Genomic DNA, 25628 nt, shown 5'->3' with positions numbered 1-25628 from the left:
ACAGGGTATACTTGCCTTGATACTTGTCACTCTATCCTGCTCAAATGTTATTGTTCTTTCTTGTAGTTTTGTTAAAGAGATCAATGTTTTAGACTATGGAGCTGTTGGGGGTGGCTACATTGATTATTCTCAAGTAAATTGTTTTACTTCTCTTCCGTATGCTAGCTTTCTTCCTAATATATAATTTAATGATTCGACTTCCATCTTTGATTACCGGGCATTTTTGAAGGCATGGGATGTTACATGTAATTAGAATTTGCGAAAGTGCTAACATGATTATTCCCGAGAAAGGAGATTTTTGGTTAATCCCATTACGTTCAATGGCCCATGCAAACTTTCAAGGATAAATATTCAGTGCTGAAAAATCAAAGACATTTTTCGATTCTGTTTTTGAGAACCGAAAGTAAAAATGCTAACATAAACATGGCCAAAACAGTAGCAATTCCAAAAGATCATCCTAATAATGTCCATGTCGATACTTTCGATACAGTAGAGTTTTATGGCTCAAGTTAGAAAGACTTCTCTTGATTGGTGATTGACTACGTCTTCTTTTTTGTAGATACTTGGAACTATATTATCTCCTCAAGATACGAAAAGTGGGGACGGGATTGATTCAAGCCAATGGCTTGCATTTAGGCGATGTTACTGGTCTCATAGTTGATGGTTATGGCACTATTGATGGATGGGGTACAAATTAGTGGTCTAATTCATGCCGCAACAGCCACAGCAAGGTAACCGGCAGTTCTGCCCCATTAACATGTTTTGGAATAGCACGTTCGCAATTTTAAAGCTAATCGTCTCAGCTTGCTTTAATTTGCAGGATTGCACCCGCGAAAATGGCTTCAACAATGAAAGTATTTATATGTTTATTGGTATATGTTCAAGATCTAGTAATATTTGTTAATAAATTCCGATAAAATCACTGAATTTTGTTGTTAGGCTATCAAGTTCATATTCTGCTCCAATAGTTATCTCAAATATTAACTGTGGTTTTGGTGATGGGGCTGCTGATTTGGTTGACCATGCTGTTGCTATGGCGTTTGGGCAGAGTCAAAGTGGTAGTTACGTCTGGATCCAGGTACACCTAAAATTAGGTTATCGTAATGCCCGCATTGTAATTCAACCAAATATGAAAGCAACTGTTGATTGACTTGATTCACACACATGCTTGGTTTTTAGTTCCGTTTGCTTAATCTTGTTACCTAAATAAAAGGCGTTGATGTAATGTAAACTAGTGCCAGCTTGGTTCTGCAATTGTCATTTTCATTGGCATACTTTTCACCATTGATTTGATTTGTTTCCAGGAATTTTTACAAAGGAATTAAATGGTGCTGATATAGGCCGTTTTGTACAAAGTACTTGAGCATTTTGCCTTAAATAGGAACAGCTAATAAGTTAGGAGTGGTCCTGTTCAGCAATGGAGTCTTAAATGCTGCTTATTTTTTCTGCAATTTACAATATCCATTTCTTCTTCGTTGGTTGTTGCATGTGATGCAACTATCTAAGTTTGTTTTCAAGGTCGAGGCTAGAAATTGTGCTTTGGTTAGTGTTCCTGTGTTTGTTGTTAGCCCAGTCTCCATATATGGTCCAGAATACTTCACTTCCTTCTACTGAGTATGTTTTGTTTCAGAAAGTTGTCATGTTGAGTTGTTCTAGTGATTAGGTGACGTGGTCAAATGTATGTAAAATTATCTTAATAACAAGAATTGGTAGAAAATAACATTGCTGTGGTGAAAACTTAACCAACTACCAAACAAAAAGCTAAAAAGGATGGGTGTCTGGGTATGTGTTGTTCTGAAGCAGGTGGATCCCCACAATAAGCGGAAACACATTTCTACTGGGTCTTCAAGGTTATCTGAAAATGGCAGATATGGAGTGGTAGTGAATAGTGACACCCTGGCCCCTCTTGCGGTTACGTTTAATTTTAGCTACCTCTTGGCCTTCATTAGTGGACATTTTGGGTACCAAATCTTGGTTGTCAATGTCCTTGAATACTCTCTATTCTACTATTCTCGTACTACTTGGTGCAAAGTTTGAAACATGGGGTTGCATTTTAAGCCCATTGGAAGGGCCCAAACAGATTGATTATGCCCGATATCCTTAAAGAAAAGTTGGTGTCCTTCCAATAATTCATTTTGAAATGTCCCCATTGTTTTTCTTATTGAATCTCACTATAACTTTTGCCATGATCTTATAACATATCAATTATTCATCACATTGTTAAGTTAATACTTGTAGTTTACTGCATTTACAATTCTTTAAAGGCCATATTGATATAATGTATTGTCATATAGGCAAATGGATCAAATTTATATCAATGTGGGGTAAATGTGGATTTGACCCAAGTCCTAGCAATTGAATAAACTGATTGGAGTTGCAGAGGAGATGTTGAAGCAAAAAAAATGTTGAGTCGATTCTTTTTGGAGGGAAGAAGCTCGGTGAAACGACAAATTTTGAGAAACCGGACTGGTTTCTTTGGAGAACTAGTCTTTGGACCATGAGAGAAGGAGCTGTAGAATTGCTCCCACTGTGGCATTCAAGCAAGCAACCTCAAAATCCATCTAAAATAAACAGGTATAAACTAGAAAGCAACTCAATCTTAACCTATGAATTATCTCTGTTTTTTTTTTATTTATTATAGCCCTATATGTGAATATTTGAACAAGACATGTCTTTGAACATATTCCACCTAAAAGTTAAAAGCCCCTCACATACACATTCGAAACACTTCTTGTCATATATCATTTCCTATTCTGGATTTTAACACAAAAGAACAAATAGTTGTATTTAAGATAGCATGTGAATGTGTCTAGGAGTGGGGAAGGTTGAGACTTGTGACACCCTCTGTAGTTGGCTTACCGACAGGCATTTGTAGGAAGTTTGAGGGTATGTGAGTCAATTAGAAAGCACCATTTCAGAATTTAAGCAATAGGAGAGTGATTCTACTGCCCCAACTTGTCCGTAGTCCGGAATAAGAGCTAACATGGAATGTGTGATGATAGTAACCTTTGAATATTTTAAGAAACTTTTCCTTATTCTGTAGTTTTTAGTCTTCAAAAATGAGTCAAAGGCGACCCAGGTCCTTTTGGACTATGGGGTCATGAACATACACTTCGAAGATTTTCCTATATAGCCTTCAGTTTTGTCCCTGTAAAAGTGAAACTTGTATGTCTTTTTATGTGCACCATGCCACCATTGAATCAGGTAAAAACGTTAGGAGAACTTAATTTAATGTCCGTGTAGCTTGTTTACAAACTACTAGTCCCAAAATACACAAACCTGGTTCTTAATGTTGCAACTTGCAGTTAAAATAGGCATACTTAACTTCATATTAAGTTCAGGAAGAACAGAGTTATACCTAGTCAGCTATTCTAGAAGTTCAGAACTATTAGATTATCAGTATTTAGCTTTTAAATTGGTTTTAATCCCCTTATTATCCGCTTCATGATCTTTTCTTGGTTGACTATTTTATCTTAATGCTAGGATCTCTTTTGGAGCATTTGTGAAAGTAAATGGGCGTAGGGTTTTCAACAACGCAAGCTGTTATCTTTTATTTAGGATCATAGTACGGAACTTTTTTTATGGTGAGAGTCCAACAATAAGTTTGTGAGGTTTAGAAAATCGCTCAAAGTTGTGAATGTATATGGTTGGATTAGTTTTGTATTTTATCAGTTTTTTTTCCCATATATATTATGGTTTCTTTGTAAAATAGTATGAAAATGTATTGTGTACAGGATAAATTTAGCTTAAATAAGAATTTATGATTTATGTATATGGTGTAAGATGGGGCATCTTTTTGTAGGTGTAGCTGGTCGCTACAAAATATGAGAAATTATTTTTTTTTCATCAGCAACCCATCAGCAACGGTTCATAACCGTTACAAAACGACTTTTAAATTAATTTTTTTTAAATTAACTAACAACTTTGCAACGGTTAAGAACCGTTGGTAATATTTTATAAATTACCAACGCTTTAAAAGCGTTGCAAATATTTTAAATTTGTGTACAAAATAGTTATACAAAGTGTTGCAAATCATTATTGCAACGCTTTAAAAAGCGTTGGGAATTTATATTTGCAACGCTTTATTAACCGTTGCAAAATTTCCAACACTTTACCTCACGCCATATTTGTAACGCTTAAAAGCGTTGGCGAAAATTATTCATAACGCTTTTGCCGTTGCAAATAGCCTGTTATGGTGTAGTGGTGTGATTGGGATTCTCGCCTGGAGCAGTCTGGGAGTTTAGTTTATTAGGTCTGATCTTTTGGAAGGATGTAATAACGTAGGTTACATTTTTATATGACATGAGAATACGATGTTTGGAATCTGTTATTCTTAGAATTTTATATTGATGTTTTATTGGGACAGAAGATAGACTTGTTATAAAGTAATAAAGAGAAGTTTTGGAGATGATTTTGTTGTTAAGATTCTTTATGATGTGGGTTTTAGGTTTTGGCATGTGTAGTATCCACCCCGTCATAGCCTGAGTTTTTAGACAATTGAATATAGTGATGTTTGAGATATTTATATTTCAAATATTCATTTATTTTAATTGTTTAGAAAATCGGGCTGTGACAAGCGGGATAGGGAAGAGACAATAATGTCTGGAGCGGAGGAAACAAGGTTGTTGCATGAGGAAATATCGAGGTTAAGGGAGGAAAATGAGGGGTTAAGAAGGGAGAGAGAAACAATAGAGAGTCGGAAAGGGAGGTGTCTAGAGCGGGGAAAAGAGGAGGAAAGGGGAACGGATGCGGAAGAACAAGCGCGGGGTGGGGCTCACTAAGGAACAAGTCGAGGGAAATGATAGCCATCGATCGAAGGCTAGCTTGGACGTACCGGGGGAGGGAGGAGGTAACGGCAAGTCGGTGGTGGCGGGGGTTGAATCGCAACCCAATCGCGCGATTTGGTATGGAAGTCGAAGTGCGAAGAGGTTCAACCAGCCAAGGTTTGAGAGGTATGATGGAGCGGGGAGACCCAGCGGACCACATTCATCATTTCGATGAGATGATGCCGCCGTTGTGGCGGGAGCCAGCCGCGGTATGACGGACTAAGATGTATGATGTTCCCGGCAAAAGGGGAGCATCCGATTGGTATTACAGGTTACCTTCTAAGAGTATTGAGAACTTTGGGGAGTTGGAGAGGCGTTCATTGATCACTTCATACATCAAAAGAAGCGTGTGGTGGACATCGTGACCTTGTTCAACGTAAAGGCAGATCCGCTGAATCGATGAGATTTCTTGTGTAGATTCAAAGCGGAGACTTTGAAAGTGGAAAATCTAGATGAAAGGACTGCGGTGATAGCTTTCGAGAGAGGGTTCGCCGGGAACCAGGTACATGAATCGGTAGCAAAGAATGAGATAGCAACACTACTGGGACTTGTATCCGAGGGTGGAAAAGTACATCAGGTATGAGGACACCATGCAGAAGGAGGTGAGAAGGCCGGGAAAGGCGGTGTTATCGTTGGACAAAGCGGAGGGGCGTCGGCAATATGAACCCTCTGACAAAGGGGGCAGCGGGTATCGAAAGTACTCATCGCCGAGAGGGGCATGAAAAGAGGCTAGGAGGGAGGGTCGAGACAAAAAGCCTTATCGCGAGGAAGAGCAAGTGCCACTGAATAAGCCGTTGAGTGAAATACTGCCGTTGATTCAGAATTTGCAGGGGTATGAGGGTCCGCGAACCAAGCCAGTGGAGGTACAAGGCAGACCTTATTGTGCTTATCATCAAATACACAATCACGAGACGGACGGCTGCTATGCGTTAAGGTGGTTAATTCAGAGGATGATAGCAAAGGGATTATTGAAGGAGTTTGTAGCGGAAGGGGAAAAAGGGGAGCAGGCGCCTACCCAGGGGAGGATACTAGGAACGATCAACGTGATCTTCAGTGGAGAGATATTGAGCCACAATGCACACCGCGACAGGATAAGGCGAGCGGCAAGCATACAACAAGTACATGAGACAGCAGGGCAGTTGCGGACGGATTACGGGGTCGCAAAAGGAATGAAGAGCATCACGTTCACCGACGCGGACCTCCGAGCCATCGACTCCCCGCATGAGGACGCGTTGGTGGTCACGCGGTGACTATAGGGAAATTACATAGTAAAAAGAGGGTGTTGGTGGATTCGCGGCGATCTTTGTGGATTTACTATTTCGAGGAGCAATGGAAGAAATGAACATAGAAAGGAAGCAGCTGAGACCCTCGCCAACAAATTTGTTTGGGTTCAACGGGAGCATGACGGAACCCCTGGGGGAGCTCTTGCTCCCAGTGACTGCGGGACCTGTTACGGTGTTTTCAAGGTTTAAGGTGGTGGATGCCGATTTCGCGATACAAGCGCCATCTTGGGGAGGAGATGGATTCCACGAGATGAAAGCGGTTCCCTCCACTTACTACCAAGTGATTCGGTTCCCCTACCCCTACCGGGTATAATGAGGTCCATGGAGATCGGTGTCGGCAAAAGAATAGCCACCTGAGTACGGTGAAGAGATTGATCCGAATTGGGGGGGAAGAGACCTCGCGGTCCGGGGAAAAAGGCGAGCATAGCAATTCTGATTGCCCGTCGGGGGAAGGATCGGCGGAGCTAGTAGAAGGAGCGAAGACCTTGGATGAGATAGAGGTAGTAAACTTGGGGAGAAACGGTGAAGAGAAGTTCACATCGGTGGGGTCCGGTTTGTGCGAGGAGTGGAAAGAGCAAATTAGTAACGATTCTTATCCGCTAACCAAGATGTATTTGCTGGATGATCGAGGAAGTCACCGGATTGGACCCGGAGTTCGCATGTCATAAGTTACATATGAGGGGAATGAAACTAGTAAAGGCGTGAAGATCACGAGGGATTAGACCGAGTATGCATGAATTCGATTGAAGAGGTCGCGAGGTTGAAAGGGGCGGGTATAATAATGAGAGGTGTCCTTTACCGACCGGGTTGTCAAATGTGGTAGCGGTACCTAAGAAGAATGGCAAGGTGCGGATGTGCATCGACTTTCCGCGGACGGAATTCAGAGTGTCCCAAAGATAGCTACCCCATGCCGAGAGTAGACGAGCTGGTGGATAGAACGGCGGGGTTTAAAGTGTTTTCTTTCATGGGCCGCGTCAATGGGATATAACGGTGGCCATGTATGGGCGGTCGAGGGAAAAGACAGCCGCCGTGGTGGAAGGTGGGGCGTCTTATTACACAAGAATGCCGTTTGGATTGAAGAAGCGCCGGGCCACATTTCAGCGGCTGGGGAGAAAATGTTGAAAGCAAGATTCGAAAGGGATTGAGATTTACATAGGCGACATGGTGGAGAAGAGCATGTCGGAGGAAAGAGCATCTAGAGGGTTTGAAAGAGACATTTAGGATACCGCGGTTGTACAATTTAAAACTTAATCCAGAAAATATGCGTTCGGCCACTCACGGGGAAGTTCCCGGGATACATAGTTACTCACCGGGAATAGAAGCCAACCCGAAAGCGGATAAAGGGCCCCAGTGGAGATGTCGCCTCCCGGGATGTCAAGGAGGTGCGAGACTTGCGGGGAAGAGTCGCGGCTTTGAATAGATTCATCTCGAAGTCGCCGGATAAGTGTAGGCCGTTGTACGGGTTGCCGAGGAATACGCGGGATTTTGAATGGACCACGGAGTCGCGAGAGGGCGTTCAAAGAGTTAAAGGGTTATTTAGGCAAGGCCCCCATCTTTGTCGCGACGAAACAGGGGAGAGAAGTTGTACTTATATTTGGGGGTCGCGGAGTACGCATTGCTTCGGTACTAGTCAGAATTGTGGGTAAATTGGAAAAGTCGGTGTACTTCAAAGTAAAAACAACTTCTTTGGAAGCGAGACCGGATATAGCGGAATAGAAATATGCCTTGGCATTGGTGTTCTCACGAAGTTGAAACCGTATTTTGAGGCGACTCAGTAGTGGTGGTGACCAATTTTTGTCGAAAAAAAGCGTTGAAAGCCGGAGAAGTCGGGAAGGATGCTGAAATGGGCGATAATGTTGAGTTCTTACGAGATCTGATGATCGATTAGAACAGCCGAGAAAAGCGCAGCGGTGGTGCAGATTCTTAGCAGAAGTTTCAGTGAGGAGGACCCCACTTGGGGAAACGAGATGGTCATGGAGCCGGAAAGGAGCATGGAACAGGATTGGTTGGACCCCAGGATCGAAGGAATGGGTGGAAGTCTTCGCCCGCCAGACGGGCGGGCTACGCACAATGCGATTAGGATAAAGGCGGTGTTGGTCACGCCCCGGAAAACAACGAGAATAGAATTAACCATGAAGCTTGGGTTCGCGGCATCAAATAACGAAGCGAAGTAATGAAAGGCAGTGATAGCGGGCATGAGAATGGCGTAAGAGGTAGGTGAAGGAATTGGCGGTGTATTCGACTCAAATCTGGTGGTATGTCGGGCAAAGCGGAGGTTTGTGGTAGCGGGTGCGCATGGCAAAATATTTGGAAGTGCTGCAAAAAGAGGGCTGCGGGTTTCGCGAAGGTTAAGTTCATACACTTGGTCAGCGGTGAAAACGGACATGCCGACGCCATAGCGTGGGCGGCCGCAATCCCTGAATCGGAAGAGAGGGTGATAAAGAGTAAAGCGATTGGAGAAGCCTAGCAGGAGGAGGGGAGGAAAGATGGCGAAATATAGGCCGAGGAGGAAGAAGGGGATGGATCGTACCCATCAAGAGTTTTTGTCGGGGGCGTGGTGGAAGATAAAGGGGAGAAAGGAGGCTGGAGCGGGCGCCCGGAGATCGCGTGCTCATAGAGGGGAGCTATATCGAAGGAATTTCGGTGGGCCTTTGTTAAAGTGTCGGGCGAGATTAGCCCTAGAAGTGTTAGCGGAGTTGCATGAGGGAGGAGCGGGGAGTCACTTTCGGCCAGGCGGAAATGACACCGCAAATTGATATCGACAAGGCAAGGCTACTTTTGGCGCATGAAAAAGGGACGCCGTGGACTATGCTAAAGCGATGCGAAGTGTGCGAAGTTTCGCCGGATGATCTTTGCACCGGTGAACGAACCGTTACCGCGGTGTCAAGTCCGTGGCCTTTCGCGAATGTGGGCAATGGACATAGTTGGCCCGCTGCCCGTGGCTACGGGCAAAAGGAGATTCATGTTGGCGGCCACAGATTATTTTACCAAATGGATTGAGGCGGTGGCCGCAACAGTCAAGGAAACTCCACGTGATCAAGTTAGGTGTGGGAGAATATCATCTGTAGATTTGGGTTGCCATATATTATCATAAGGAACAATGGAACCCAGTTCACCGGTCAAGGTGAAGGCGTTCTTGCAAGCATACAAAGGTGAAGCGGGGGTTCGGCCCCATACAATCGAGGAAGGCAATGGGCAGCGAGTCTTCCAACAAGGCCATTATGAACAATCTCAAAAAGGAAGCTAGAGGATAAGAAAGGAGTGTGGGGCGGATGAACTTAGTCATGTTCTATGGGCATCTGAGGACCACGCCGGACATCACAGGGAAACTCCCTCCGCCTTTGGCTTACGGGGTAGAGGCCGTGATTCCCACGGAAATGGTAAATGCCACGAGCGAGGACAAAGGGCGGTGGAGGCGGGTTTGAACGAGGGCATCTTGGCGGTGGACATGACCTTAGCGGAAGAAAGAAGAGGCGAAGGCGAATCGGACTAGAGAGTACCACCGCGGCCTGCAGAGGCGTTATAACAAGAGAGTCAAGCCGGCGAAGCGATTCGGGGTAGGGGATGCGTCTTTGCGGCGGGTGGCCAGAGTACCAAGAGAGAGAATGATGGAAAGCTTCGGGCGAGGCGGGAGGGGCCTATATATCACGATGGTCGGTGGGAGGAGAGCCGGTACTTACAAGTTAAAACGGCCGGAAGGAAAGGTGCTAGAAAAGCCATGGAATGTGAGAATGCTAAAAAGTTTCATGTTTGAATGTAATGAAAGTCGAATGGTACACTGGAGCTATTTGTAAATATATAATACAATGGCACTTTTGAGAGTAAATTTCACCATTTTACATAAACCGGTCGGGCTAAACACAAGTGAGGGCAAGAGACGCCCGAGGACGAGAGGTCCACCTCAAGATAGAGCCGCGGGTCGGGGAGAGCCGTCCGCGGAAGAAAGGCATACGCTGCACCGGGGGCAAAGAGAGAAGCCCAACGGTAGGCGAAGCCACTCCAAAAAGAGGCTGCGGAGGGATGAGCCTTCAGCGGTTGAATGGTTCGAATCGGGCCCACGGCAGGTCGAGCTGCCCCGATGGAACCTAGAGTCAACGAAAGTGACTCCAAAGGGAAAAGAGGAATTCCCTGCCGAAAGAGGCGGGGATCACACATGGGGGCAAGAAGAGAGAAGGCCCCAGCGTAGATAAAGGCGAAATGAGAAGAAATAGAGGCAAGAAATGACGAGCAAAGACATGCGGACAAAGCAACAATTAAAGCTAAGAGATTATACATGTCGGGGACGAGTGAAACAGTTTCTAATCACACCAACATACGAATGAAAGGGAGAGAACAAATAAGATTAGTGGCACACTTAGTTGGAAGAGTAAGTTACAAAATAGCTAATACAATAGCGCAGACCCCAATGTGGGGCTAGTCTAAATTCTGCACAGATCTTGACAAGGGAGCTTGGTCAAGAGCACTCGAGGGGGGGGGGGGAGGAGGCCTCCAAAAGCAGAGAGCGTGCAGCAAATGGATTGAGGGAGGGCAACGCCCGACCGAAACAAGCGGCTCTTCTGCGGCAATGGGTACAGCGGTGGATGGATCTTCCGGCGGCATGGGAGAAGGGGCTTTTCGGGAAGGAGTCGGCCCCTTTTGAGTAAAACGCGATGTTCCTCGGCAAGAGCTTTTGGCCGTTTGTCGGCAGGCCTTGAAGCTTACCCGCGGTGCTCCATGTCTCTGAGTGTGTGCGGCGAGAGAGGCCAGTATTTTCCTTATCTTTGGAGGGCAAGGGCCTCCCGTTGTTTGTTTAGGGCGGTCGTTCACTCCGTCCATGAAGGCCTGGTGGGAAGCCGGCCGGTCCTCGGTTCATCCTCGGCTTCGGAGTTTGGCCATGTCCGCTGCCGACAACTCGGCTGAGGCTCCCACAGGTGGCCCCTTAGTCCATCGGGGCGCCGACCTCCTTCTCCAAGGATTCCACGGGGAACTCGGGGAAGAGAAGAGGCCGCGGATCATATAGGCCATGTCGGGCTCACCTAGCAAGGGAAGAAAGCGGTCGAGAATAAGGGTCAATATAGAAAGTGCAAAGTGGGCAAAGAGGCAGACCTTCTCCAGCCGCATACAAAGAGGTGCGATCTTCGAAGGAAGGTCGAGTCGGCCAGAAAGCCAAGTCACGAGGAAGATGGGAGCCGTAGAACATTGCTGAGGCCACAGCAGGGTTTTCTAGAGCAGAATCCTCTACATTGACCGGCGGCGCGCAAGACCTTGAAGTAGGGGCGGAAAGTTTGGGAATCGCAGACCAGGGGAGAGAGCGGCGGTTTCTTTTGGGCGGCTGCGGATGGGGAGAAGACGGAGGAGCCGCAGAATGGCTTGTAGAAGGAGAAGACCTGCGGCGCTTGTGGGGGGGCTCTTCAGATGAGGGATCCGTGGGCAGGCGGGGAACAGCAGGCGGGACAAGGGGGAAGGAGGGACTTGATCCGTCATCGTCCGAAGTATTTGTCAAGCGGCTTGATCTTGGAGGCGTCCATAGGGGAGGTGATGAGTCGGGGGGGGGGAATTGGGGAATATATTGATCGCCCCGGTCGGTAAAGGGAACGGAAAGAAGGAGATGTATATTGGTGAGGCTGAGAAGAAAGATGTCGCGGTGGACTTTTCGACTATCTCCTCTAGAGCGAGCGGCCCGAGACTTGGTGGTTTCTGAGTGAAGCCGCTTGGCCGGTGGGGTTACGTTGGGACGGATGGGAGGCGGATATTGAGGATGGAGAAGGCGAGGCTTTCGTTCTTTGGGGCGGAGGAGGGCGATAAAGGGGGCTGAATATTTGCCCAAGGTGTGCAAAGAGGGGTCATCGGTAAAGGGTTCCATGAGAGGGATCTATGCGAGGACTTCAAGCGGAGAAGAGCCCAAAGTGCGGATTTGCTCAAAAGATTGCAGACTTGGGGCCGACGTAAAAATCGGGACTTTGGAGTCGGACTTCCAACCCGCACGGGGAGAGAAATAGAGACAATGAGTGAGTCCGCAGTATGAGTCAACATAAGAAAAAAGGCGAAAAGTTTAACTCACCACGAGGCGAGGAAGGTGAGATGGTTGAGAGTCACCAGGTGGAACCTCCCGGGACACGAAATTATCGAAACATACAGGGGGTAGTGATGCCAAGTTTTGTCCGAGGTGGTGAGTTTGAGAATGAAGGATTTGTTTGCCGAGGCGGACACGCGAAAAGAATGGTACCCAACGCTCACATCTTTGGTACTTTTGCGTATGTAATAGTGAGAAATTATGTCGTGAGGAGGACTATTCGGGGCTTGTGGTGGAGGTTATAATAGTTCGCGGCATACATGATACGCCAAAATTGCCGATACCGGCAAGGGAGAATGTTGAAGTGGTTGCATACGCCGACATCTAGTCGAGGCGATTGGCGATCGCAAGCCGGATACAATTTGGCCGATTTGTGACCACGAGGCATCCGGCAGGGGGACTAGATGAGGGAAGTGAGTCCACGCCGGGCACGCGTGCTTTCGAGGAGGATGTCGTCCGGGATGCCATAGCCAACCCTAATCGCTTCCAAATTAGGTCGACGGGGCGTGGGGAGGCGGTGGAAGCTTGAAAGGCCGCCCGGTGGTGGAGGGGCAGCGGTGGGATCGGCGGAGGAGAAGACTCCTCCGCGATCACGACCATGAAGTCGGACCGTCGGATTGGGAATCCGACATGGGAGGAAAGCTAGGGAATATGAGCGGTTCTTAAAAGAAATCACGAAAATTAAAGAGAGAAGAGTACCAACCTGGTGCACCAATCCAGCAGCAGAGGCAAACGTTCGAGCGGGCAAGGTGTGTAGAATGGAGGAGTAGGAGGAAAGTTAGAAGAAGGATGGAGTTGACTGTAAACAGGGGCGATAGTAGCGGGGAAGGAAAGTGGAAGGTTTGAAAATTGCGACTGGTAAGGAAGAAGTAGAAGGGTGAGAAAGGAATGAGAAGGAAAGAAGGGGTAAGTAGAAGTTGAAGCGTGGAGGGGGTAAAAGGGGAAAGAAATAGGATCGAAAATCAAGAAGCCGTCAGTTGAACCAGAGGAAAGGTGACATGTGGAGGGGCAAGAAACGAGGCGACACAAAAAACCAAGGGGCTGGGAACACGGGCGGCCAATAATAGAAAAGCGCGGCGCCAGGTTACGGAAAAAGGCAGGTGATTTGAGTTCTCGGGTCCACGAACATTCGAGAGGTTCGCGAACTCAAGAGGGGGCATTGTAGCGACCCAATTCATGAGGGCCGAGGGTCTGTCGGGTAAGGGAGCCGGGAAGAGGACGGGGTGTGGGATGACGGACAGGCTACTTAAGACGGCGGGCATGGAAGCCAAATATGGAGGCCGAGAACCGAGGACCGATAGTGGAGAGCCGCGGCTCGGAAGGCTAGCTGACATGGAATGGAACCATCTAGACACGTGCCTAGAAGGAGGAAGGGCGAAACCCTAACGCCGTACGGGAACTTAACACATGGCACTCCAGAGACCGTAAGATGAGTGGACAGATGGAGGGCCCAGGAGGGAGGAGGGGGATTATAAATAGAATAGTAGAGGAGGAGAAGGGATAGGTCACAACAATAGTAGAGATGAAGAAATGGTTTGAAGACCTTAATATTCAATTTAGTGGTCATGATTGTAGGGGGATTTCCCGCTACTGTCCGGGTGACACGTGGTGAGGAAATACCTCAATGCTACGTATCCTCATTACGAGATGAGGACTACCGGATCAGGTATGGTGTAAGCAACCTCGTGCTCATCACGTGACCTTAATGTCATGTGACGAACCGCCTCCAAGTAAGAGTGTTCTCCAAGCCGCTAGGAAACATGAGAAGGCCGTCCTCAATGATAAGGAAAGAATCAAGGAGGCATATCGTGAGAATTGCCCCTTAGGGATAACTTTCTATTTAGAGAAGGGTTATCACAATCAAGGAGGGAACTCGCACCAAGATTCGGACTTCCTAATAGAGTGACTCTTAATAGAAAGCAGAGTCCCAAGAGGGAAGTAAGGGAACTCACAAACGGTGGTGATCATCATGAACTACGCGCATTTGGTTTGATTCTTCTAAGTTATAGGAGATACGTAGGCAGCTGTATATTGGTTCAACCCAAGTTCCATCATCATCCTTTTCTCATTCTAATCACACCTATCCTCCCTGCATCACACGGTCCAGTAGGGGATCGTGGGATACTCAGAAAACCCCCTGCAATGATGATGGCCGGAAAATGATATGTTAGCACAACAGGAGTTGGAAACAAGAATGACAAGCTAGCGACGGTTCTAGAAATCACTAAGTCAATGTTTTATCTTTTTGGGTGGTGGTCTGCTGGGAAGCATTTCCATTTCCTCAATGGATTAATTATGGAGGGTACAAAGGGATCCATGAAATCTCCTACTAGAGATCTCGACTCGTGTTGAAGTTGGGTGCATTGTTCTTCATTGGATTAATGTTTGACTATTCTTAATCCTATTTTCATATCTTACTATCTTTGAGAATTATTTACAATGAAATGTCAAGTGTTCATCAAGAGAACTTCAAAACATCATGTTGGAATATCGCCGGCCCGGTGCACGATTTGGAAAACACCTACCATATTCAAACATGTGTGATTAGCATTGATGCTTTAATTTGATTTTATCTTCAAAATCACCGGCGTTATTGACATCGTGGAATGTAAATTAGCAAAACTTTATTAAGAGCTGTGCAGGGGTCACCTATAACCTACTATACAATGGAAATTCCAAGCATAACACACGTTATATAAGATAACGATTAGAGCATCCGGTCAATCAAATCAAAAGTTGGAAGAAATTTGGTGAAATATAATAAATGCGTAAAATTACCAATGATGCTAGATGGACTCACTTATTTGACTAACTATTTGGATCTATTGATGTGTCAAAAGTCATAATTATTGATTTACATAGAGATATGTATCCGTATATATTACAATGAAAACCAACGTTATCTAAATACTCTTTTCTTATGGCTTTTGGCACACTTCCCATTTTTGTTAGGCACTTCGGCAGTCAATCCAGTCATACCATTATACCATTGAATATTTATAAATAATTAGTTTGTAGAAAATGAAGATGAAGGTGCAGCAGCAAAACTTTGAATAATCAGTCGCTGAAAATAGTGATGTTCCTCTTTCTTGAATGAGGAATCAAAACGTTGAAATAAAGTTGAAATGAACCATACAATTAGTGAAGTCCTAGTTCGATATTTCTATGACAAGTATGTTTTGTCTTTTCTTTAGAGCATCATCAACGCGTTGTTATTTTTGATTTTCAATGTGACAGTTGACAATGTTTATAGCAATTTTAATCACCAACGCGTTGTCAAATTATCGTTTCTATTATAAGAATTGTCAAAACTGGAGTCAAATTGGTTAAGAAAATAGAAATGGTGTGCATGGGAAAACTTGACCATCCCCAAGTGGGGACGGGACTACTTTAGTCCGTCAAATTTTTTTTGTTTTTTTATTAAAAAATTCAAGCAGTTCGATTTTGTACCTTTGGGCTTTTGCACTGTTGGGCCTGAACGATTTTAGAAGATTTACAAAAATTATACCGTTGGGCTTTTGTACCGTTGGGCCTGAACGATTTGAGAAGATTTGCAAAAATTGTACCGTGGTCGCTTTTTTGTACCGTTGGGCTGAACATGTATTTGGGTGGTATTAGATTATGTTTTAGCGTACTAATTTATTTAAATTTTATGTTGTAATCTATTTTTATTGTTTACGTGTATGTTTTTCTTTAAATAAAATTGTATTTTGTTTTAATGAAAGTATATTTTCTTGAAAAATGTGTTTGTTTATAAGTTGAAATTAAAACAAATCAACTCAACTAGAAATGAAAAACATTACAACTTAATTTGAAATAAAAATACAAAACATCTTATAAAATTCTACGGACTTAAAAACACATGCAAAACAATTAAAGACAATACACTAGGGAATTAAACAAAATACAAATATTACATTGAAGGATTGCATTGATCGCACAAGCCACACCTAGGGCAGAAATCTACTGCTTCCTTGCAAAAATGACATACAGGTATGTCAACCTTTTTTGAATGATAGATGTTGATATTTGAGGGACAATCATCAACATCACACTTTAGAAGTTTGTCTTCCAATGTTCCATCATCATTGATAGTTATGACCACTATCATCATGCCGTTGCATTCAGGGTTTGGGCATTTGATGTTAATGTATGGACATGAAGTAGCGTAATGACCAACTTCCTTACACCACTGACAAATCTCAAGTGTAGAAATGTGGACAATATTTGATCCGCCCATATTGGTAGTTGAAGTTGAGAAAGATTAGAGAATGAAAATGAAGTGAAGTGAGGAATGAAAATGACTTTGAATATATATGCAAAGGCCCAATGGATAGAAATATATCCGTTGGGAATAAATGCCAACGGATATAAATTGATCCCCCCTTGGGAATAATGCCAACGGATATAAATTGATTGGAAGAATAATAAATTGAGGCCCATGGGCTTATTAGTCACGTTCACATGGGCTTGATTGTTCACATGAGAATTTCTTTGTCTACATAATAAAAAGCATGTATAGATTCTAAGTAATAATTAACGTAATGTCTTGAATTTAAATTAACGTAATGTAATAATTAATTTAATGCATAAAAAAAATTGGACATAGCCTCCTTTGTTTAATCAACATAATTCATATACATAAACCTGTTAAGATTCTCAAAAACCTGTTCAAACCCTAAAAAATAACAACAACCAACAACCAACAACAAAAACAATGACATAACTAAATTATTACAAAATAGTGCAATATAACACTATGGAGCACTGCCCTGACTGCTCTGGCCACTCCCTCTCCGTTTTCGCCCTCTCTTATTAGGAGCACTGTTTTGTTGCATGATATCAGTAGCAATTCTCTGAAACATCAACACAATGCAATTAAAATATAAAATTGAATATATATTAAAAAAAAATGAAAATGTAAAACATATAATAAAATTACCAAGGCTTCCAATTCGTTTGTCATCTCAGCCATCCTACGCTCAGCGTTTGCTCTTTGCTTTCGTTCTTCGTCTAAATAGCCATAATCTTTGTTGAGTGTGCTCAATTAAACTAGCTCGAAGCCCACGATTGATCCGCCTTTCATCCGTTTCTGCATTGTGTCAATATTGTATATAAGTTAAATATACATAGTGTGTTTAAATTAACATAATGAAATATAAATATACCTCATTAAACTGTTGTAGATCGCACAAGCACCGACGCTCAAGTGAAATGTGGTCTCCATTCCCCGAGAACTAACAACGGTATGACCATGGGTCATATGGATCACTAGGTGGGGTGTATAACCATGATATACTCCGGATGTTCTTGTGGAACTTGCGGGTTCGGGAATTGGACGTCTGCGCCTAAAACTCGACTAGTTGCGACATCCATGTTTGCACCTCTATACTGATGGACCCTTGAGATAGGCTTCCCTAGAAACTTTCCGCCAATAAGTCTCATAATCAAGACTGGAGTTCACATCAACATAATCTGTAAAACACGGCCACGCACTCTCAACGCGATACCGTTCAATCAAATTCTCTAAAACATCCATGGCACGCATATCTGTGGGTGGGGGAGCAGGAATATATGTATATCCAATGGTTTGCATAGTCACCCTATCTCCAAGGAACCAAGCACGTATATCAGGGGCTTGCAATATGAATCTTTTTAACGACATTAGAGTACTATGCTGACAGATATGCATATTCTCAAATTGAGAACCTTGCCACGGACTCCAAACAATAGATTTCATACTTTTCGTCTCTATTTGGATCATAGCAGCTTGAAGATCATTATGGACCTCATCTTTTAATCTAGCATGACCAAAAACAGCCCATCCCTGAGGGCGAGGCCATAAGTCCTTATCCCAATCCTCTTTCAGTATAGGGTTTAAGCAAGCCAAATACTCATACCACCAGTACTGAAATAATCAAATGAAAGTGTATCTAATTAATTTAAATTATATAATTTTAACTAACAAAATAAAAGCTTATATCTTAAAAGTTAAATCCTATTGAATTACCTGTAGTATCCAAGTAATTCCGTTGCATTGCTTCCCCATTTGATTTGTTTATACAAACAAATCAAGCCCTGTATATAAATGTGCCATGAAAGCACCTCCCCAATCAAAATCTTCCAAGCTATCAAGGTCTACCAAAGACGTTAACCAACTAGCCTGAACCCCAGATTTTCCTGTTGTAAAACCAACTTGGCCCAAAAAATATAACAAAAAAATCCTGATAAACTCATCCTCCTCCGCAGAGTTTGGGTCCAAATATAGGGCGTCAACTTCATGTTCTAAACAATATTCAATACTCAATCGGTGCATGAATTTTTCTCTCGATGTAATGGGTTCAAAATGTATCGCCATCCATATTCTCGAAACAAGTCTACCTTTAACATCAAAAACAACGGCGGTAGAGTCTTCAACCTTTCAAAATTATCTACGATACTTGAATCAAACAAAATGGCTTCTTCTAGCCCACACTTTAAACCCGTTAGCATTGTAAAGTCAAGTGGTGTGATACCAATCTCACCACATGGAAGGTGAAAAGTGTGCATGGTGTCACCACCACGTTCGTTCCAATGCAAAATATCGATTGGCGTCGATCGGTCCGAATCTTTCATTACACCATATCAATGGACCAAAAGGTGTTCCCAAAATTCGAGCTCTTCGTGCTCCATTTCCTCCCCTCTTTCCACTAGATGACTCCGAAGTCTTTAATACTTTCGGCATTGCATCTCCATCTCGTCGAACTCATTTTTTCTATCGTTGAGGCATTTAATCAAACAGTTAGTATATCGTTAAATTTTAAACACGATTTTAAATCAAAATCAATTGAACAACGTTCATAAACTCATACTTACTCTCCGTCGGTGTTATATAAACACGAAACATGCATGTCGGATCGGGATCCAATGTCGGATGATCAACAATACTCAATCTCGTGGAAAATTGAAATCATTTTTCGATGCGAGTTCACTCTCATTTTTCGGAGGATTTGAACTCCCGAGCCGCGATATAATAGTCTTCTTAACGCCCCATTTCGGCGGCGTTGATCCATTGCAAAAACAAAACAAATTTGGTTGAAAATCGAATTTTATTGGGTGATTGAAGGTTTGGATTTTGAGTTATGTTGGTGAGTTCTTTGGGGGGCAAATATTCTTTGGAACATTGTTTAGCGTTTTCAAATAAAATGGGCTAATAGAGTGCACGGGACAACTACTCCCGTTTCAAAATAATTTGGAGTGGGGCCGGGACAACTTGACCCGTTTAAATTTTTAACAAAATTTAACCAACCCGCATTGTTTCAACCGCCGTTTTAGAAATTTTTGCTTCCTAAAATGATGATGTGTCACAACGAAATTAAAAAACGCGTTGATGATGTTCTTAAGAGTTTGTAAATCTCCGCACTAATGGACAAAGAAAAGACTAGAACTCGTAACCTTCTAAGCTAAGGATGCACACCAATCAACTGAATTAAGTCATTGGGTCGGTAGCGTCTTTTCATTGTTGTTGTCAATAATAAGTGTAGAGTGTGGACTTTCAGTCTTGAACAACGTTAAGCAAACACCACGAGAAGAAATTGGTCCCAAGTCCTATTTGAAAGTGAAAATAATTATCACAATTGGTTGTTTTTTTTTTTTTTTTTTAAATCGCTCTCAAAGACTATTTTCGAGTGAAAATAATCGATAAAGACAAATAGTCCGAATTTGAAATAAATATTTTTCGATTTTTTTTTGTCGTTTTGCTATGAATAATGAGTATTCATACTTTATGTTGATATATGAACAATAATTAATGATTGTTCATATCAAAATAGGTGAACATACTTTATACAATATATTAATGTATGAACAATGATTGTTTATAGCTCATATTGATGTCTAAACAATCATTGTTTATATTTCAATAGGTGTTCTTACTGATCATACATTATGTTGATGTATGAATATTGATTGTCCATACCCAAAATAGGTATGAACAATATGTGTTCAATTGAGAGCTCAATTTTCAAAAAAAAATTGCCCTAAGTCCACTTGAATTTTAATTTTGCCTTAAGTCCAAAAACACGGGCTGACGTACGTCGCTATGTACATTTAAATTTTAATATGTAAAATACTATGTAAATTTAAATTTTCATATGTAAATTTAAATTTAAATTTTCATATGGTGGTGTCAGCCCAGCTTGTCTTTGAGCAAAAATTATTAACAAAAATGTGTCATTGAGCCGAAATTATAAGTAAAAAAATGATGAGTGTGATGACATCTGTCTGGTTTTGGACTTATGGCGAAATTATTATTGGGCTATGTTCTTGGGTCGTAATCTCTAAATAATCTGCCTACATTTCTTAGAGTTTATGCAGACTATGTTGTTGGGTGGGACGGATTAAGGGTGTCAATGGGTACCCGTTTAACCAAAATCGGAACCGAAACTATAGAAAAAATCATGGTTACGGTTCCTAATTTTAGAAACTATTGAAAAATGGGTACTAAAAAACCGAACCATATAGAACTGGAACCGAATGGTTTTTTAAACAAAAGAACCGGACCATAACCGGATGTATCGTACTTTTAACATAAAAAATATCTAAATAAAATATATAAAAACTCAAAACGTTCATTTATATATTACTAAATTATATTTATTAGTGTAATATGTATTTTTCTAGTATTTAATGTTATAAATAATATAAAAATATAACTTACAACTTTAAATATATGGTTTTACTAATTTTATTATTGAATGACATAATTACTTATATCAATAGTTGAAAACCGACTCGTTCATGCGGTATTTTTGTGTTTTTAGTACACATTTTTTTAATAAGACCAATAAAAAATGTGTGTAAATAGTGAATTTCTTAAAACCCGGAACCGGAAATACCCGCTAGAAACCAGTGGTTATGGTAAAGTTTCACAATTTTAAGAACGAAACCAAAATCGAACTGCAAAATTAAATAGTCTTAGTTCTTACAACACTAAGAACCGGACCATTGACCGCCCTAGGACGGATACCACAATGGTCACCTTGACATGACCCTCTCATTACTACTGCACAACCGGCATATTTTGAAGAAGGCCCAAGCTGAAATTGACACTCATGTTGGAAAAGATACACAAGTAGATGAATCAGATATAGTGAAACTTGTGTACCTCCAAGCAATTGTCAAGGAAACATTGCTTCTCTACCCAGCTGCTCCACTATCCACACCACATGAGTCCATTAAGGACTGCACCATCGCTAGCTACCACACCCCAGCAGGGACGCGTTTGATAACAAATATATGGAATATTCAACGAGACCCATGCATATGGTGCAATCCTAGTGAGTTTCAACCAGAAATGTTTCTCACTGATCAAGCAAATGTCGACGTTAGGGGCCAACATTTTGAACTCATTCCTTGTGGGTCTGGTAGACGATCCTGCCTAGGAATCTCGCTTGTGCTACTTATGGTGCACTTGGCATTAGCACATTTGCTACAAGGCTTTGATTTCGAAACACCATTGGATGCATTTGTCGACATGACTAAGAGTGCATGAATAACTAATCTCAAAGTAACACCTCTTAATGTCCTAATTACACCCCGTCTCCATTCAAGCCGATATTAGCATGCATTTGGTTGGTTCAAGTTATAATTGGACAATCAAGGAGGACTATTCTCTACATGACTACTTTAACTCACGATGGCAACTGCCGTTGTGCTCCCAACTATCTGGCCTCTCTTGTCATCTATATTGATCTCTCTTCACCTCGCACCAACTGAAAAACAACTCCCCTTTGGGTTTTGAATGCGAGAATCTATTTTTTTTGACTTGTATTTTTTTTTTAGAAACAGATGGCTTTCTTCTTAAATTTGGTGAATATATGTTGTCGGAAAAACCATCGGCTTTTTAGAAATAAAACGTTACGCCACCTATCTCGATGCAAGATTTATGTTTGTTGAAATGCTTCGTAAATTCCAATTTGTTAAAAATAAAATTTTCCATCAACAAATTTCAGAAATTAAACCAAAGTTATTTAATTTGTGTTGAAATTGTAAATTGAATGTCTCATTATCAAGATTGAACCTTTTTTTTGTTGAATTGAAGTTTCAATATTATACTTTTATTCTTATGGTTCAATTATTTCAGTTTGTTGGTTTCTATTCTATAGTGCTTTCGATGGAGAACTCTATTCTTATTGTCATTGAGAATTTAGAGCTTTAACTTAGATGTGTCAACTTTGTTAGCCTAGGCATTTTGTCTTCTTTTTCATTGCATATACTAGTAAATGGGCACATGCGTTGTGCCTACTTGTGGGAAACATAATATATAATTCCTAATATATAATTCAATATGCATATATCATAGTTAGTTGGGTTACTCCTAAAAGCAAGTGTGATCGGTTGTCGGGTAGACTGTTTTGGCATAGATTGTTGCATGCTATATTTTGGTGCATTTGTCGTGAAAGGAATTCTAGAATATTTGATGACAAAATCTCTTCTAGATTGAGTCATTTCATTATTTGAAATATTAAGTATTGTCTGCGTGGGAATGGGTTCACTTAGATATTACATATAAGAGTGAGTGGTGTGTTTTGATCAGTTAATGTTTGGTCGGGAAAGTTAATTAGGATTTGATGTAAGTTGTGGGAGGGAACTGACTTAAATCCTCACTAAGTCAGGTTTTCACTATGTACTTTTCATTACCATTAATAAATTTGTTTAACCTTAAAAAAAATAGTGAAAGTATTGTAGCTTTTGCTATGCCTCTTGCCTTCATTTACCCGGATGTAGTTCTATTTAGTGGAATTAGATGTTTCCTTCTTTTTGAGTGCAGTTTCAAACCTAAGTTTGCGCAGTTTTTAAGTAATTAGGTGTGTGCATGCTTGCATGATTAGGTGTGTGTGTGCATGCTTTGTTTGCGTGACTGCATGATCCGCCGAGTTTGTCTACCCACCCATTGTTTAGGGGACTGTTAGATGTTTACCCACCCGGTGTTTAGGGGGGGACTGTTAGATGTCTATACCCACCCCGACAACCCGTGTTTGTTTGTATGTGGTTTGTGCATGTGAATCATGATCCCTTTGATTTATTAATTGTTGGTGTACCTGTACAAGCTCGAGGTGTAGGGTAATTGGTTATATAGCATGGGTGAGATTGCAGAATGTTAAGTGCTACTTACAGCTGCCTTTAGGAAGGTCAATAGATCCTCTTCTCCTTATTTGAATCTTTGGGATTACTATGAATTTGAGAAACATACTTCTCTAATTTTTGGAGATGCTATACGTAAGATTGCATAAAAAACTTTATCTTTGCCACAATTCTATTAAAAATTGCATAAATTGAATGTCATCTATCTAGGTTTGTTGAGGATCCTTACAAAATGAATGAACAAAATCCTAGTAAAAATTGTCTGCTGATAGCAATTCAAGTTAAAAAGCTAACAATCATAGAATTTAAGGAGAATTCAAACTTGAATTTATAAATAAATCCCATCTGCTTTTTTACATCCAAAGATTGGAACTATCGAAACTACACAGAGAATTCAAGGATCTTATCTTAGGTATAAGAACTATCTATGAAACTAACATATAATTCAATAAAACTAATCTTACCTTTGGTATAAGATGAAAGCAACTCGAGAGATGAGAGTTGATTCCCTGAAATTAAGGCTATGTAATATGAAATAGTCCTTGATTCTTTTGAAACCGAGTTTCACTTCTCTTCTCTTTTGTTTTCTTTGAGTTGAGCTTGAGAGAAACCTATCACTTAAGGTTTTAAGATATGGCAGTTCGAGATGCTTTTTAGTGTGCTTTTGAACCAAAAGACATTGATCACTAAACTGAAAAGAAAGTAGAAAAAGATGTCATAGAAGTAGTAGATGTCGAGAAAAAGAAGACATTGATCGATCACTATAAAGTAAGTAACAATTAAAGCCTTGAGACATTTTTTTTTTCTTTGGAATGTCAAAAACAGATATGGATTGAAGTAGCGAGAAAAGTTAGATGACACTTTGAATACATGTTTCAATCCAATCTCCCTATAATTAGGGTGGGTGCCTTCTATTAAAATGGATGTTCACTTGTTCATGTTACACAATATAGCCGATAAATCCTTTCCCTGTTATAACATTTGTTCATAAGTAAACCCTCTTGTTGAATGAATGAAAGACGGTCACCGATTTTAATACACCATGTAAGGCCCCTATAAAAGCTATGAGAAATAAAGTTGGTAACTGGAGCTTCTCATTGTTCTTCCACTATTAAAGTAGTAATAGAAGAAATCCCTATAAATAAGTTAGTGGCTAAACTTAATAAATTGATTTGCGGATCTTGCTTCACTATTCATTCCTTGGTAGAACAAATTGGATCCGAGGAGGTTCCGGCCATCCTGCTTCAACTTGATTTGCTTTAGAGCAAGTACTACTCTATCTTTTTTTTTAGATAAGGCCTTCTTGTAGCAAGTTTTTTTTTCTTGTGTACGACTATATCAAATTGGTTTCGATGGTGAGAAGGTGGGTTTTGTCATGAAATTTTGTATCCTGGGTAGTATAACCATTTCATATGCTTCCTCAATTGTAAATAGGTTCACTTTTGTTACTCGCATTTGAGAACCTTTTAGTGCTAAGGTCTATAAATTTATTTTGTATTGCTTGCTCTAGAGTTGTGGTATGCAATAGTGTAATTCCATGAAAAAAGTTATAAGAGCAGTTCTAGTGATAATTAAACTACTTTATCCGTTAGTGATGCAAGTCTACTCCGCCACCTATAGAAAGATTCATTTGTTTTATCATCAGATTCTTCTTTGCTAGATGATTCCTTCTCACCACCATTCCCGATTCGATTCAAGCTCAAAGGTTGGTTAATGACTAGTAGAGCTTTTTTTTTTTCTTACCGTTTGTATGACTATAAATTACGTGTTACACACCTGGTTAGAACCTTTAATTTTGTTATTGTTATGTGGATAAAGTTTGTTTATAATATGGTAGAACTTCTTTGGAGGGTGGAATTGTTTTGTGTTAACATGTTTTGTATTTTGAAATTTTTTTTGGTGGGTTGTATAACCATTTAATATATTTGTTGAGTTGACCATTGATAGGTTCAGTGTTGTTACTTTCGCTAAGCATGGAAATCGGTAGGTTTGTTCATTGTTGAATATGAGTGTACCGCTATACCTTGGCGACAAAAATATATTACAAGTGGCAGCGAACTTCTTTTCGAGGGATTATGAATTTAGCTAACTTCTTCTCCTTGTCATGGATTGATCTACTATTACCAATGGGGTTAATGAGTCCTATCCCTGTGGAACAAATTAAAGTCTTTGCTTTAAAGTGTTTATCAACTTCGATGTCTATATTTCCCAAAGACACTTATGTCGAGGTTGAGAAGGTTAGCTGCTTAGGTTTTGCTTGAGTTAGTCCTCTAATTTACTTTTTCCTTCATCCAATGATGTTATTGCATTGTTACATTTGTTGTCATTTCTCTATTTGTCCGC

The 25628-nt window shown here is 41.4% G+C and overlaps 1 protein-coding gene, 1 long non-coding RNA gene and 1 pseudogene across 2 annotated transcripts; 2 read left to right on the top strand and 1 right to left on the bottom strand.

Moving 5' to 3' along the window:
* The first annotated feature begins 217 nt into the window (after positions 1–217).
* LOC147516951 (patatin-like protein 8) lies at positions 218–3772 on the top strand. Its single transcript, XM_086589410.1, has 5 exons — positions 218–354; positions 560–741; positions 940–1078; positions 2295–2574; positions 3484–3772. Exons 2-4 carry the CDS (start codon positions 710–712, stop codon positions 2361–2363), a joined length of 240 nt encoding a protein of 79 aa, XP_086445536.1. The 5' UTR covers positions 218–354; positions 560–709; the 3' UTR covers positions 2364–2574; positions 3484–3772.
* Positions 3773–16697: 12925 nt separating this feature from the next.
* LOC147516950 (uncharacterized) lies at positions 16698–17221 on the bottom strand. Its single transcript, XR_015213772.1, has 2 exons — positions 17104–17221; positions 16698–17017 (listed from the first exon to the last, which is right to left on the bottom strand). It is a non-coding gene; the product is annotated as an uncharacterized LOC147516950 (long non-coding RNA).
* Positions 17222–20635: 3414 nt separating this feature from the next.
* LOC147516949 (tropinone synthase pseudogene) lies at positions 20636–21789 on the top strand (annotated as a pseudogene).
* Positions 21790–25628: the final 3839 nt, after the last annotated feature.

Source organism: Coptis chinensis, chromosome 2 (assembly GCF_015680905.1).
Source record: "Coptis chinensis isolate HL-2020 chromosome 2, ASM1568090v1, whole genome shotgun sequence".
NCBI lineage: Eukaryota > Viridiplantae > Streptophyta > Magnoliopsida > Ranunculales > Ranunculaceae > Coptis > Coptis chinensis.
Note: the sequence above shows the minus strand (reverse complement) of the source record. Positions and strands in the feature narration are given on the sequence as shown.

Bases quoted from the DNA above. Each gene is read 5' to 3' on its own strand.
- LOC147516951 (XM_086589410.1), top strand. From the start codon at position 710: ATGCCGCAACAGCCACAGCAAGGTAACCGGCA. The intron at 742-939 runs GTTCTGCCCCAT...TTTTGTTGTTAG, and splicing joins CCACAGCAAGGTAACCGGCA to GCTATCAAGTTCATATTCTG. The intron at 1,079-2,294 runs GTACACCTAAAA...ATTGTCATATAG, and splicing joins GTAGTTACGTCTGGATCCAG to GCAAATGGATCAAATTTATA.